Source organism: Cynocephalus volans, chromosome 16, assembly GCF_027409185.1.
Source record: "Cynocephalus volans isolate mCynVol1 chromosome 16, mCynVol1.pri, whole genome shotgun sequence".
In the NCBI taxonomy this organism is placed as follows: Eukaryota; Metazoa; Chordata; class Mammalia; order Dermoptera; family Cynocephalidae; genus Cynocephalus; species Cynocephalus volans.
The window spans coordinates 47,891,554-47,907,250 of NC_084475.1; the positions used below are offsets into that span (position 1 = coordinate 47,891,554).

Here is a 15,697-nt window from a genome sequence, read left to right on the forward strand (position 1 = left end):
ACTAGGATTGAAGTGAATATATTGTAGATAATGAGAGCCAGACCTGCAAGAAAGGATTTACAAATAAACAAAGGGAAAAGGCTAGAATGAAACTTCTCATACTAGATCAGAATTGGAGGTATCAGTACAAGCTCAAAGTTTAGAATATATGAGGGTACTTCAAAAAGTTCATGGAAAAATAGAATTGAAAGATAATATGAATCTTTCTATGAGCTTTTTTAAGTACACACATATATACAGATAGATAAATATAAAATAAATGTGGGTCTGTGTTTACGCATGGGTCAGGAAACAAAAGTTTCAATGGGCTGAGAGGACCTAGGAACAATGACCACAGCAATGAGCACACCTACAGCTCAGATCTTGGTTTCTAAATACCATCCTCTGATCAAAGGAACCAGAACTCCATGCAGAGTGTTTAATTACAGACCTGGGGCAGGGGCAATATTAGGCGAGCCTGGCATATCTTATAATCACAGAAAATAAGCAAGTACTCCAAAATACAAGAGTACAAGAATGTCAAGAGAACATACAAGCCAACTGGAAGGAGCTCCCAATAGCCATATCAGGAACAATTAGAGCCACAAGATAAACATTGATGGTACTAGATTATAACCCATAGACTAAAATGTTCATGAGACCATATGGATATAAATTATTGAAAAATATATGGAGAAGAGTCAGCTCTTTCAATTAACAAATACAGATGGAATGAAGTAAACACAAAATCACCATTAAACACCACAGCAATAATTGATGCATATAAGATTCCACTAATGGATGCCAAAATCAGTATGCAAAAGTTCAAGGAGAAGCAGGATATTAGCAAAGTCTCAAAGTATCTCTCCAAACACGTTTATTAATTAGAAAAGAAAAAATAGTAACTTTATAGTGGAGAAACTTAGTGGACACTACTTTAATAGGTGATCAAGATTAACATCACTAGTGATAAGACATATCGATGTCATGTATCCTCTGGTATGACACAATAAGAAAGATGCAACAGCATCCTATGGCTTAATAACAATATGCGAAACCATGCCCAACCTCAATCTAATAATGAGAAAACATTGGACAACCCAAAGTAAGAGAAATTCTGATACGTAGCTGTCCAGAACTTATCATAAGTACTTATTGTAAAAGCTGAGGAAAGAATGAGGAACTGCCACAGATTGCAGAAGACTAAGAACCTACAACAACTATATGCAATGTGAGATGCTGAATAGGATCCTGGAACAGAAAAGGAACATTAGGAGAAAAACTGGTGAAATTTCAAAAAGATCAGTAGTTTAGTTAATAGTGTTGTACCAATGTTAATTTCTGGGTTTTGATCATTGTACAATGATTTTTTTAAAGTTGTTAATATTAGAAGAAGCTGGATAAAGGAAATACATGAACTCTCTGTACTAGTTTTGCAACTTTTCTGTGAATCTATAATTGTTTCAAAATAAAACATTTTTAAAATGTGGTTTCACATTTAATTCTACATGTAATGTGTATCTACATTTGTGGATTCACTTTTATTCTGCACGTAATGAATTTATTCAAGTTTAAAGATACTTTGGATTGTTCCCTTAATACTAAACATTAAGGATATGCATGAGGGCTTTTATTTCTCTCTAGAAATTCTCCTCCTACTCCTGCCCTAAATTCTTAATTATCTTAAGGAATCAAGTAAAAACAAGACACATATAAGAGAAGTCTAAAGATTTTAGTAGCGACAAACTTAATGACTTACAACAACCCAAATTATTATCTTAAGTTTCTGGACATCAGAATTCCAACACAAGTTTCAATGGGCTAAAATCAAGGTGTCTGCAGGGTGATGTTACTTTCTGGAAGGTCTAGGGAAGAATACACATTCTACTGTTTTCCAGCTTCTAGAAGCCACCTGCATTTCTTAGTTCAGGAGCCCTTTCCTCCATCTTCAAAGCCACCAACATCACGTCTCTCAGACCTTTCTTCTGTCTTCGTATCTCCATTCTAAGAACTCATGTGTTCAGAATGAGTCCAAATGGATAAGGGATAACTTTCCCATTTCAAGGTCTATTCTCTTAAACACATCTGCAAAGCCCCTTTTTCCATATAAAGTAATGCAGTCATAGGTTCCAGGGATTAGGGGCATGGACGTCACAAAGGGGCCAATATTCTGACTATCATGTACACATACACAAATACATGCTTATTTGCAACATATCTCCCCTTCCCCCTCAAACTATATAAAAAGTCCTTTGAATATAACGCCACATATCTTAGCCATTGCTAAATCCCACTTAGCATGGAGCAGATTATTTTACACATAGTAAATAAGTATATTTTTTGGTTTACAGCTATGCCTTATTTTCTTAACATAAAACTCTAACAATATACACACAGATCAAATTTTGGTTCTCTCTCTTTTTTTTTTATCTTGAATTTGTTGCATAAACTCAGAAAACAATGAATAAACATTTATTCACTGCTCAACTAATCTTTACATTGCACTGTAGTTTATTTGCACTGCAGCAACAGCATGGACCTGTGTAATCTATTCTTCCTTCATTTTCTTATCTTTACACTTCCAGTTTCCATCCTGTTTTGTAACATCAAAATGCTTTTCTGCCACTCAGGTGATAGAAATTAGTTTAGGTGTGCCATCTAGTGGCATTTTAAGAAAGTATTCATTTCTACATGAGTGATCCGTACTTTACTGAATATAGCCACCCATTCGCCATCCTCAGTAACAGAGGCTAGGAAAAAGCAGTGAATTGAAGTTTGACAATGATCTGAAAATATATAAGTAGTAGTGTGAATCCCCTCCATCATGATTTGAACCAAAGTTGTTAATAATAAAATGAAACTTTTTGATTTGATGCCTTTTATAAAACATGATTAACCACACCCCAGTGACTGATTTAATTTCATTCATGATTAACTTATTATTAATCAAAAACTTATTTGGTTACATCTCTAATATAAATTACATCAAATAACTACCAATCACCAATTAAGATTATGTAGCATTACAGAAAAAGAAGGAAAAGACAAAGGTTCTCAACCCAGACTTTGTATTACAGTCCCCTGAAGAGCTTAAAATAACAATGACATCCACACCCATCCATGAACAGATCCAATTGGTCAGGAGTGGAATCCAAACAACCAAAAGCCCCTGGAGGAATGGAATGTATGGCCAGGAATGAGAACCTGGCCACTGGTCTAAGAGATGTAGCTGAATCTCTTTCCTTTCCTCTGAAAGAAAAACAACAAAAAGGAATTACCGAATTTGAGTGATAAACACTCTCATTATTAGACTTTTATAGTTTGGCTTTATTTCTTCTATTTATCCTTTTATTGGGATGCCATTAAACAGCCAAAAGGCATGCCATCACAGGCTAAAGATATCATTTAGGCATGGTATTTCAACCAGGACTTTTTTTTAAACTTCATCTTTGAAGACCTTATAAAAACATGTCATCTTCCACCCTAGGGACCCAGTCCATCTCATTTGCAGAGTCTTCTCAGTCCTGGGGACTTGTGGGGCATGAGGATAATTCCAGCCCAGCCTTAGCTGTTTGGATTCACTCAACAAGTAGTGAGGAACCCACGGGTAGCTTCAGGGGTATTGTGATAGCATGATTCTTAAGTTTAGTGGTGGGTTCTTTGGTATTCATTTTATTACGCATCATAACTTACATTTATTATAAATATATTCTGTTGCATGTATCAAATATCTCATACTTTTTAAAAAAAAAAAGAAAGAACAGCTCCGAACCCCAAGAATGATGCTGGAAGTTTAATTCCTTTAAATAACGAGCATTCAAGGAACAATCCAATCATCCACAATGGCCACGGATGAGAATGTTTCTCTCTAGGCTGCCCTAGTTAGCATCAGAGCTCAAGTAGTTTCAGGGTTGGAAGGCTGGTTCAACTGTGTTGATTTCTCCTGGTCATCCTTCCATGAAATTAAAAGATAAATAATAAAGTAGATCAACAAGGAAAAGCTAGTCACCTTAAGCAACACATTGCTGGGAGAATCAATCCACCATGGGCCCTGAGTCTTCCTGCACATTCTTGAGGGGAAGGCCAAGTATGCAAGCCCTGACTGCTCTTTACCATGGTCTCTTCCCAGAGTTGTGTCTGCAGTGAGCAGCCTTGAGCGATGAGGGAACATCTCCCAGTCAAAGAGCAGGCTTGCTCGCAACTCATGATAAAAGTGGTAGGTTCCACAGTCTCGATATTCCTCAGCTATGTCACAAACCCACTGCACCCATCTCAGCATCCAGCTAGGCTCACCCACATCTGCTCCATGGGACTTGCAGTGCATGGAAAACTGGAGCCAACACCATGCTTGCTGCTTACTGTGCCGTGACTAAAAAGTCCTCTGCCAGCATCCATGAAACACTAGAAGGCTAATTTGTTAGGTTGCAAGTAGGGTAAAATTTTAGATACTACACAGGGCCTGACAGTTTTGTTGATAAGGATGAGATGCTGATAGAGAAATGGTTTTCTGGAAGAGAAAGGACAAGGTTCCTCGTTGGCTGGATTAGAGGATACGAGAAGAATCCCTGAGATCTGGTAATAAATGTTCTTGCCTAGGAGGTGGTGAGGGTGGAAGGGTTGAGTAAGAATCCCTCACTGTCCTACATGTTAAATGAAGTTGAGAACGAAAGGTGGGGTTTGGGGTGTGGCATGCGCTCTTCTGGAAGGATGTTATGACAATGGGGTAGCAAGCCCCGATCTCCAGCAGAAAGGCAATGCAACATGGCTGTGGCTGCTGAGTCAAGGGGCCCCCAAAGCTGAAATAAGTGGTGTCAGCAAGGAAGATATAGCACTCTGGGTGGATGAAAAACAACAGACATTTGTTTGTTAAGCAGGAGGCCACTTGAAACTGAAGCTAAACACAAAGACTTGCTTATTGGCACTGAGCTGGTCTCTCCCTTCATGACCCCGCCTCTCCCCCAACTTCAGCTGCTTTAGGGAGGAAAGCTGTGCTGCAACTTCAGGGAGGGGAGGAACTCTAACTTTCATGGTTCTGTTGGATGCAGGCACTGAAGTCTTCTTGGTACCATGGAAGGAGGGTGTGATAAGCACTGAGGTGGTCCCGAGTGCCGAGGACGGCAGGCAGTGCTGTGGTATCAGCAAAAGCTAAAAGAATGACGCCCCTGAATGGCAGTGCTCTCCAGAGGCCAGGGGTGCCCAGGGGAGGAAGCAGCTCCCATTTTAGATGAGGAGCCAAAGGACAAAAGCCCTCCCATCCCTTTGCACTCCCAATCTCCCCAGCTGAGAAACAGCATAATCCCCTGAAACTACTATGATAAGCCCTGAAGTACTTAAATTAAACTCTTTGGTTATCAGGGAGGAAAGCACCTGAATTCAACTGACAGAGTTTGAGTAAAGTTCTCAATGAGGAAGGAAAATTAAAGGGACCTTGAGCCAACTCAAGATACTATGATATTTGTACACAGTCCCCTGCCCACGCATATAAACGTATAATGAAATTGATGTGTTACATGCTTGTATTGTAAAACTCATAGTCACCAGAGGAGAATCTCCCATTCAGGGATGCCTTGACCCCTCCCAGGTGGTCTAATTAATAGGAACAGAAGAACCCCAGGGAGAAAAAGGGAAGGTCACAGCAGACCTCCAGAGAAGCCATTGCTCAGTACAGCAACACCATCTGCTGGACACAGGCACCAAATACACCCTGCACTGCTTTGCTAAGGCTGCCATAACAAAGGACCACAAACTGGAGGGCTAAGTACAGATATTTATTGTCTCGGTTCTGGAGGCTAGAAATCCAAAATCAAGGTGCCTACAGGGTTGATTCCTTGCTAAGGCTATGAGAGAAGTCTCTGTTCCAGGTCTTTTTCCTTGGCTTACAGATGGCCAACATCATATTCAGATTTCACTCATCCAATATGCATGTCTGTGTCCAAATTTCCTCTTCTTATAAGGCCACTAGTCATATCGAATTAGGGTCCACCCTAGTGAACTCATTTTAACTTGATTACCTCTGTAAAGACCATATCTCAGTAGAGTCACATTCTGAGACACCAGGAGTTAGAACTTCAACATGTGAATTTTGGGCAGAGAGACACAATTCAACCCATAACACACCAAAAAGGAGAAGCAATTATTGGTCTGCTGTGGAGCTCTTGTTAAAGATAAACACTAATTGTGGAGGCCTTCTGACTTTCAGGACTGATGTCCCCATGTTGGGGTGGGTCAGCTAGGACACAACAACTCTAAGGAAAGGGCCCATTTCCTGGTCAAATGGAAATGATGTGTTTGAGGATATGGCTGGCCTGCCCCTATTGTTGTCTCACTTTTTGCATTAAGGAGCACAGGTTGAGTATCCCTTATCTGAAATTCTTGGGACCAGAAGTGTTTCAGCCTTCAGATTTTTTTTTTTTTTTTTCCAGATTTTGGAATATTTGCAGAATACATACAGGTCAAGCATCCCAAATCCAAAAATCTGAAATCCAAAATGCTCCAATGAGCACTTCCTTTGAGGTTCATATCAGCATTCAAAAAGTTTTGGATTTTGGAATATTTCAGATTTCAAAGTTTTGCATTTGGGATGTTCAATCTGTAGTAGCTACCTCTTTGGGGAAAACTTTACCTCCCTCTCTGCCACCTGAAACAAAGCTACTGGCTCAACATGGCCCTGGATTCACAGAGATTCTCCTAAATGCTTGGGCCTGGTTTGCCTTTGGTTCAGCTAAGCTGAAAACTGATGGTGCTGATAGTGCTACTACTGCTGTTTGACCTCAGCACCAGCTATATAAAACCTGGCTGCTGGGATGGGTGGGCAGAACTCAAAGCTCTTCTCAGAGCTCTGCACAATCAGGCCAAGGGACAGGTTGTTCGGAGGGGCAATCCACAGTGGGCCCTGAATGTCCCTGCACATTCTTGCTGGGCAGGTCAAGAATAGAAGGCTCTTTACTCAAGTCATTTCTCTGGGTTGTGTTTTAGTGAACAACCTTGAAGAATGAGATAAAGTAGCTTCCACCCATCTTCCCCTCCACCCCTTGCTCATGGCTTACTATAAAAGCAGTTGATTCCCCAAGCTCAATGTTCCTCATATGTGACACAAATCCACCGAGTGCACAGCACTTGTGTAAGCCCATGCCCATCTTTTTCACCTCTGTGAGTCTTGGAGGTCATGGAGAATTGACACCAATATCATGCTGATGCTGCTTGCTGTGCTGTGAGTAATAAAGTCCTCTGTTTCTGACATAGTTGTCTCTGGTCTTCTGCAACAGGCTAACTTGTTAGCTTGCAAGTAGGGTAAAATCCCAGAACCTGTACAGACTTCATGGGGACTGACATAAGAGTAAAGCCTTATAATTTACAGAAGTCTCTGACAGGATGCTCTTAGCATCTGACACACCTGGCTGATTCACATACCTAATATCTGGTCTCCTCTAGTCATGACACTCTGTTACAATAATTCAGTTGCCCATATTTTCAATTGTTTCATGAGACACTCTTGTCAATCTTAAACAGCAATAATAACAGCAACAACTAATCCTTGCAGAGTGAGAGATTTTTCTAAAGATATGAGGCATTGTTCTATACACTATATGTCATCTTTACCCCTAAAAACATCCCTCTGAAGGGGATATTAATACCTCTAGTGTACAGGTCAGGAGACTGAGGCATAAGTCATACAGTTAGTCAAGGGTGGGGCTGGGATTCAAATCCAGGCAGTCTGGTTTTGGTCCTCATTTGTAATCACTAGCTCTACTACCTTGCCGTAGGACCCTCTACTCACAGGGCCATAATGGACCACAGATGTCTAAAGATCTTTGTCTGAAATCTTAGGAAAATAGTTCAGGTCAAACTTTTAACTCTTGATTTTGACTTCTGACATTGTAAAATACTTTTTGACAATCTGTAGTAGGCAATTAGACCATCTTCTACTGTGCTTGGATCTTTTCTATCCAGCCACTGTATAAATCCAGCGTCAAGTTTTCATACTGCCTATTACTTCCTTATTGCTGCTGTAACAAATTACCATGAACTTCGGGCTGGCCAGTTAGTTCAGTTGGTTAGAGTGTGGTGCTGATAACACCAGGGTCCAGGGTTTGGTCCCTGTACTGGCCAGCTGCCAAAAAAAAAAAAAAAAAAAAATTATAATGAACTTAGTAACTTAAAAGAATATGAATCTAATATCTAACAGTTCACGTTTTCACACTCCCTATTACTTTCTTATTGCTGCTGTAACAAATTACCATGAACTTCGGGCTGGCCAGTTAGTTCAGTTGGTTAGAACATGGTGCTGATAACACCAGGGTCCAGGGTTTGATATATAACTGGCCAGCTGCCAAAAAAAAAAAAAAATTATTGTGAACTTAGTAACTTAAAAGAACATGAATCTAATATCTAACAGTTCTGAGGTCAGAAGTCCTAAACGTGCTGGCAGGATGGTGTTCCTCTGGAAGTTCTACAGGAGAATCTGTTTCCTTCCCTTTCCCAGCTTCTAAAGGCTGCCTGAGTTCCTTGGCTCATGACCCTTACTCCATCTTCAAAGCCAGCAGTGTAGCATCTTCAAATCTCTCTCTTACTCTGACTCTTGCTTCCCTCTTTCCCTTACAAAGACCCTTGAGATTACAATGGTCCTATTTGGATAATCCAGGATAACCTCCCCATCTCAAACTCTTAAATAATCACACTGAAAAGTCCCTTTTGCCATGTAAGGTAACACATTCACAGGCCCCAGGGATTAGGATATGGATATCTTTAAGGGTCCATTATTCTGTCTGCCATACACAGTAAGCAGTTATCTCTTCCTGCACTATGGAAAATTTTATACAAGTATCTAGATTGGAGATTCAAGCAAGCCTATTGACCAGGTAATTAGTAGTCTACTTCATCTTGGCTTTGAGGATGGAGCCCCAAGAGCATTTTATCTTTGGGGGTCAAAGAGAATGTATTGCTGGAGCACATGTGGTAGGCATGTTAGCCATTGCAACATAATAGCTTAATTATTTTAAAACATACCTGAAGTCGAGCATTCATTAGCATAAGCTCTTGTTGCTTTTTCATGGTTTCATTCATAGATTTTGAAAATATAAACCCCATCTTGACCTAAAGTGTAAAAAAGCAAAGAGACATAAAACAATATACTACAAGCATCTTTGTATGCTCTGCTTTTGGCAATCCTGAGCTTATAACAAAATAAAAAAAGAAAATTTTCTAACTTAGGAACATAGTGTGAATTCTAGTCTTTGCTCCTAACTAGCTGTCAGACCTCAGGTATACTTAATCAGCCTGGCCATCATTTACTTACCTAAGACCAGCTGATTGAACTAGATGGCTTCCGAAATCTTTCCAGGTTCTTTAAGTATATTACTCCACGTTTTCTGATTTTTCTTCCCACTATAAATCTCAAAGAACTGAATACTTAAAAGAAAAAAAAAATGTCCTTTTTTGTGAGGGGTAGGTTGGATACCATTCATCCTCTTACCTTCTGTACAGTGGAACAACAGAATTTTTGCATCTGAAAAGAACAGATTTCTCTGTGCTCCTTGCATTTGTGTTTTAAGAAGATTGTGGTGTCTCGAGATCAGGTCAGTATACCAACATTCTTCCTGCAGTCTCACCACATTCCCTGCCCCTCTCCTACATGCCCTTTATTTCTATCCACCCACTGCCAACATTCCTTAGCCATCCTCCTCCAGCTTCTCTTTGTTCTCTCCAAGCTAGTACTGAAGTTCACAAAGGAGAAAAAACATACGGATTCTTAAATGTCCTGGGAGACGCACTTTTGAAATGAATACCTGGTACTGTTCATCTTATCTTACCTAAGAAGTTCTTAAGTGGGCTGTCAACTCAAAGTGGGCCAGAACTCCAATTTTAGTTCTTAATCCCATTGGGTAAGTACAGAAAACCTTCAGCTCGGTATTGATTTTACTTCCAGAAGACTGAAAAATTCAGGGGAAACTTATAACTGCTCTACCCTCTTCAGCAATGTCCTATACCTCTCCTCTTTTGTAGGCTGTTGAGTAGGGTTGTGGAACCTCAGGTCAGAATGGCCAGTCTTATGCTTTATAGCCAGGATTCACAAGTCTTCTGTGCGAAGCCCAAACAGAGCTCCTACTTTCTATATCCTCATCAAGAAATCCTGGGTTCTGGCTAACTGAGGCAAAGATGGGGAAGAGAGAGGATATTTCATGTCAGATGGAATGAGTTTCCCCTGCTAATGGGGCTCCAGGTGAGTGGGAGCTGCAAGCCAGATTTCAGTGACTTCCCTGTACTCTGGCCAAAGACACCGTGGAGCTACAGGGGCCTCTGAGTCAGGGTCAGCTTCAAAGTGGGGCACAGGAGACCAAATCACCTACTGGTGAGTAAAGACACCGCCCTAAATGGGCCTGGGAGATCATGCGGTTCTCCTCCCCCTCTGTCACTGTCCCACTCCAGCATCCTGTGACCAGAGTTAGAGGCCACTCACTGAGAGCCAGGAGATCTAGCAGTTCTCTCCTTTCTCCAGATTTTGACAACCCCATGTGAATGTCTCCAACAGCATACCAGAACTTGTCTAAAGGCAGAAACAATATATTATCTATTTTGACAGTGTCTGTGGTGTCTGCTTCCCATAAATGTTGGCACAAAGCACAAGTGATACAAGAAAAACTGGCTCAGGCCACTTGCCCTTCCTCATTTTTTTTCTGCCACATACGAATGAATAATTGAATTTTTATATCTGCCACAAACACTTAAAAAGAAAACAAGTGTCCTCTAGTCTCATTCTTCCAGGCCAACACCCTATGTGCCACACATAGAGCTGTTTCACTTAGAGTGCTCTTGTTTGTGAGAAGATGGGATCTCCCCTGAAGTAAAGGGACAGTCCTCATGTCAATCACCTGGGGAAGAGGAACTATCTGGACAGTTAGGATTTAGACTTACCTTTTTCTGGGCTTTGCTCTCTTGGGTTTGGACCTGTAGTTCGGATGCGTTTAGGGGACACTCCCAGGTGGAAAGGTTAAAGCAGGAAGAAGAGCTTCCCTGAAGGAACCACACCTGAAAATGAGCACACCACACCTTGTGAACTTCACCTGGAATTTCAGTATTTTCAACTTCTTCTTCTTCCCAACTTCTACCAAAGCCATTTCCCAAAGTCTGGGAATATTCCTTAGGGTGTCCAGAATACTCTGAGCTTTCGCTCTCCTGCTCACAAAGTATATATCTGAAAATAAATACAAGTGACCTTGCAATAGGGATAGTTTTGATTTCACTCATTTGTATAAGGTCTTTTAAAAATTTTAACAACTTATCATGGGTAACAAATTTCTTGCTACTTATACGGCTTAGACATCAGTGTATCTCAGAGGGCTGAGAATGGGCCTCTTCTCTCTTCATTTTTCCTTTGAAAATGAAAAATTTCAAGACCTTGGAAGGGGCCTTTAATGCCCTAGCCCTGCCTCACTTGTGCTACAGATCACTATAGGAAGGTGTTATTTGTGCGGAGGAAAGTTGGGGCCGCAAGTTCCAACCAACCTTTCTCTGGTTACACCCTGGGAACCTGGATTTGATCTTACTTTAAAAATAATAATAACAATTTCATGACGTCTGTCATCCACATTTCTGCACTGACTTATTTCCTGATCAAATGACACATTATCTGAATTCTATGACTCGTCGCATAATCACAATCATTTTCAATAAACCTGTGCATTCCATTCGAACTAGGCCACTTCTCCCTGCAAATTCCAGCTCACACCACAGCTTCCAGTGGGTTTTCTGTAATTAACTCCACCCTGGTTCCTTGGACCCAATTACTGTAATTTGGGTATTTTCCACAACGGTATGATTTCCGTTGATTTTACTCTGCCTACTTTTGCCAACTCGGTTATAGAGATACGGAGAGATCACGAATTCATGCGTCCAGAACGGGCTCTCGTGAAACGAGGTTGGCAATACCCTGTCAGCACCACTAGGGACGGTAGGAGAGTCGAGGGAGGGCGTTCAGGTGCAGCGCGACCCCGGCGCGGCCTGGCAAACCCGGGGCCCGGGAGCTCCCCACCCGCCCGCGGCCGGCGCTCACTCACTGCACAGCGGGCGGCGGAAGCGCGGGGACAAAGTGATCCCCGGAGAGGCCTCCAGGCCCGGGCTCCCTTGGACGGCGGCCGGGACCGGGCCTTGTCCCGCAGAGCCTCGGGATTGGCTGGCCGTGACAGCGGATGACGAGCTTCAGCCAATCAGCACGGCTCTCGGCTTCCTTAAAGGGCCCGCACGCCTGAAAGAGGCGAGGTATGTCCTTCCGGAGCAAGGCTCCCTGGGACCGGAGGTGGGAGGAGCAGGTCAAAGCGGCAAATTCAAAACCGAAGCGACTCTGCTGTCGAATTTTGAGGGGAGGCAGAGAAAGCAGAATGGAAATCTCAATTAAGTCTCCTCCTCAACTATAAAATTGCCACCATCAAAGTGGCAAAAAAGTGGGACAGGAATTGAAAAAGAATAGACGGCCAGCGTTATTAATTCTTCCTTGCACAGAGCCATCTTTCTCCCCTACGGCTCCGAGAGATGTCCATTTCTTCTCACCCCAACAGCAGTTTCTATCTTGAGTGAGCCAAGTCTCTCTCCCAGCCTTACTGAGAGAGCTACTGGCAGTCTGTCCTTTGCTACCAAATGGCTTGGGAGAAGAGCTTAGACTTCATCAGTCTCTGGCCTTGAGGAAGGTCCATGAAGAAGGTCCCTGCATTAACCGTGGCTGACCACCACATCAGGGGACCAGGCGCCTCACCTCCTCCAGGCTCAGCATGTGAGTGAACACCGTAACGCCCTCCTGGCCTTGTCTTGATCCATGTTCTCAGCACCAGCCCTCAGTATTCTAGAGCTTGGATCCCACACTCTAGGCACTATTTGCTGACTGGCTGGCAGGGGAAATCACAATAACATATCCGTTTCCAGTCGTGAGAGCGGGTGGGTTGCCAGGAGCAAAGCTATGTGGAGCTTTTTTAGGGGAAGTTAAGTTTTTTAAGCGAAGTTAAGTTAAGAGAAGTAGGGAACAGCATGAGTGCACAGACTCTAACATAAACACACCTAGATTCAGTTTCCAGTGCTGTCACTGTCATCCTGTGGCTTTGTCACCTCTACAATAGGACTAAAGCCATCTAATTTTGTGGGTCGTTAGGACTAAATTAGATAATGTATTTAGACACTTAGCACAGTGTCTGGCACATAGAGTTCAATAAACAGTAATAAACAGTGGGAAGCTGTTACTAACTCTAGGCCTGAAGAGACAAGGGGGAAGGAGCAGTTACTAAAACCAGGTGACAGCTGCAGCTGAAGAGGGTACCCAACAGAAGCCATGTTGTTCAGTACAGAAAAGTAGAAAAGTAGTCATCAATGCCAACCTTTGGTCAAGCAGGGTGAGATCCTATAGTTGTAGCCACTGCTGGGACCTCAGCCCAAAGCAGAGACAGAATGGAGAAGAAAGACCCATGTCTGTCCTCCTATGCTCTGATATCCTGCTGTGGTATTCCATTGGCTGGATCCACCAGGAAGCCAGAAGACAAAGGAGCCATGTTGATACAGTCTATATTGGTCACCTCCTAGGCACAATGCCTGGAGGTAAAAATAGAAAATATCCAACCTTGGATTTATTATGTTTGAAAGTTCTAGTTCAAGAGAGAAAAAAAATGCATCCACTAGAGGACTCAGAAATGGTTGTATTGAATTAGAAGCTGAAACTGCATTCTGGTCATTTTGGTTCCTCATCATGATGGAATTGGAATGATTGATCCCAATTACCAAGGGAGGGCAAGGAGAACTATGCATGACTCCTGCTATGGTTTGAATGTTTGTCCTTCCAAAATTCATGTCCAAACATAATCCCCATCATAACAGTAGTAAGAGGATGGGAAGTTCAAGAATGGCACTTGAAAGGTGGGGCCTTCAAGAGGTGATTAGGTCACGAGGTCTTTGCCTCATCTGTCCTTCTCTTGTATCCATTCTCCTTCCTTCCCTGCCTTGTACTTGTACCCCAGAAGCTGACCTCTTTGGGAAGCATCACCTGGGCTCTCCTCAGCTGGTTTCCATTTTGGTTTGGACAGTAGAAGGCACTCGCAGTAGATGGGAGGCAGGAGAAAAGAGACATCAGGGTATGTTTTTTTCATTCTTTCTCTGTTTTTGGCTAGAGATATGGTGGTGGCTGTGTTCCTCCACAACTGCAGCTCTTGACAAGTGGTCCCTCCTCCATGTTTCCAGCTCACTGGGCTCTGGAAATGCTTTCCTCTCTTGATCTATATTCTACCATCGCTAGACTGGATGCCTCAACTTGATGGTTCTCTTAACCCAAACTTCATCCCTTTAAATTTGTCTTCATTAACATCTCTTTAGTAGAACCAACTGAGTAAGATTGTGATTCCTGATGGAAACCCAATGGATACACTTTAAACTGTACACACACAATATAAGTACTCTTGTATGTGTGATATTGTTCATAATTTTAAAATATAAGTGAAAAAAAGAAGTGACCATGAGAATATATGCCCAGGGAATTAAGAAAATTCTTAGCATACATACTGAACACATTCTTATAGGATGTAGAGTAAAAGGATGTAAAGGAAATTTATTTCAATATCAAATGGCCTATAACTTTAACTGGTATGTGGTTTCTTTCCAATTGTATTTTCATTACATACCATTCATATTTACCATTTTTAAAAGCTATATGATTTTCAGCTAGATATTTCTGGGTTTTTGCCATTGTCAATAACATAATGATGACCATCTTCATACAGATAGATAGCTTTTCTTATTAGAAATATTGGGTTAAGTAGTATAAACATTTTAGAGATAATTGACTTAAAATCCTCCACTCATTAAAAGCTCCCTACCCCAGTATGGTAAAATTGTTCAGTATTTCCCTGTACCTCCATAAAGTAGCAGTTTTTCAAAAAATAAAGATTTGAAAGTTCAAGATGTGCTTAGAGATATTTCCGTTAAAAGAGATGCTTTCATAAGGATGTGAATTTCCTCATTAATCTGGGAACCAGGGTTAGCCATGAACCTCAGCCTGTGAAAGACTACAAGTAGTCACACAGTATGGGACTGAGGCTAGAAGTTCTTTAATATTAAAACATTCCAGGATGGTGTTCCCCAACAACTGAATTTTAACATTTCACTCCAATCCTGGGACAAGTCTGTAGCCTAGGCACAATCTGGACCAGCCAATCATCACTGGAGCTTTGTACAAGCCTTGTTTGGACTTTGTCCATTCCTCAACAGTGACACCATGACAGTGTAATACAATGGCAGCAGTGGACTCAGAGCCTATTCTCTCCCTACCTAGAGATTTTTTTTAAATTTAGATTTATCTTTGTTCACATGCCTGTCCCGCAGGGAACCCTTCTTCCCTGATCCTCTCTCCAAAATAACCCCTCTCATCGTACTCTTGGCCCCTCCTGGTCTTATGTTTCTTCGTAGCACCCAGCACAGATATTTTTTTGTGTCTAGTCTGTCTTCTTCACTGGCTTGTCCACTCCCTGAGTGTGGAGACTGGTTTGTTCACCATGGTACTCCAGAACCTACCATGGTACCTGTTACATGGCAGGTCTTTCATAAGCATGTGGTGAATTAATGAATGCTCATGATTCCCAGAGGTGGGTTCCATTGTCCTCGTTTTACAGCTGTTACTCCAGAAGTAGACATTGGAGGGCTGGGGCTGACTCACTTTTTAATTCAAGTGAATAACTTGTTCAATAACTTTAAA

At 41.8% G+C, this 15,697-nt stretch overlaps 1 protein-coding gene across 5 annotated transcripts in view; it reads right to left on the bottom strand.

Moving 5' to 3' along the window:
• PLGRKT (plasminogen receptor with a C-terminal lysine) overlaps positions 1-12,137 on the bottom strand; it is a 59,821-nt gene extending 47,684 nt beyond the window's left edge. The window contains exons 1-3 of one of the 5 annotated variants that reach the window (XM_063081131.1): positions 12,033-12,137; positions 10,891-11,004; positions 8,986-9,072 (exon numbers count right to left, since the gene is read on the bottom strand). In XM_063081131.1, the coding sequence (XP_062937201.1) occupies positions 8,986-9,066 (81 nt within the window). In that variant the 5' untranslated portion in view covers positions 9,067-9,072; positions 10,891-11,004; positions 12,033-12,137. The other 4 variants (XM_063081132.1, XM_063081134.1, XM_063081135.1 and 1 more) reach the window with 4 other exon arrangements.
• Positions 12,138-15,697: the final 3,560 nt, after the last annotated feature.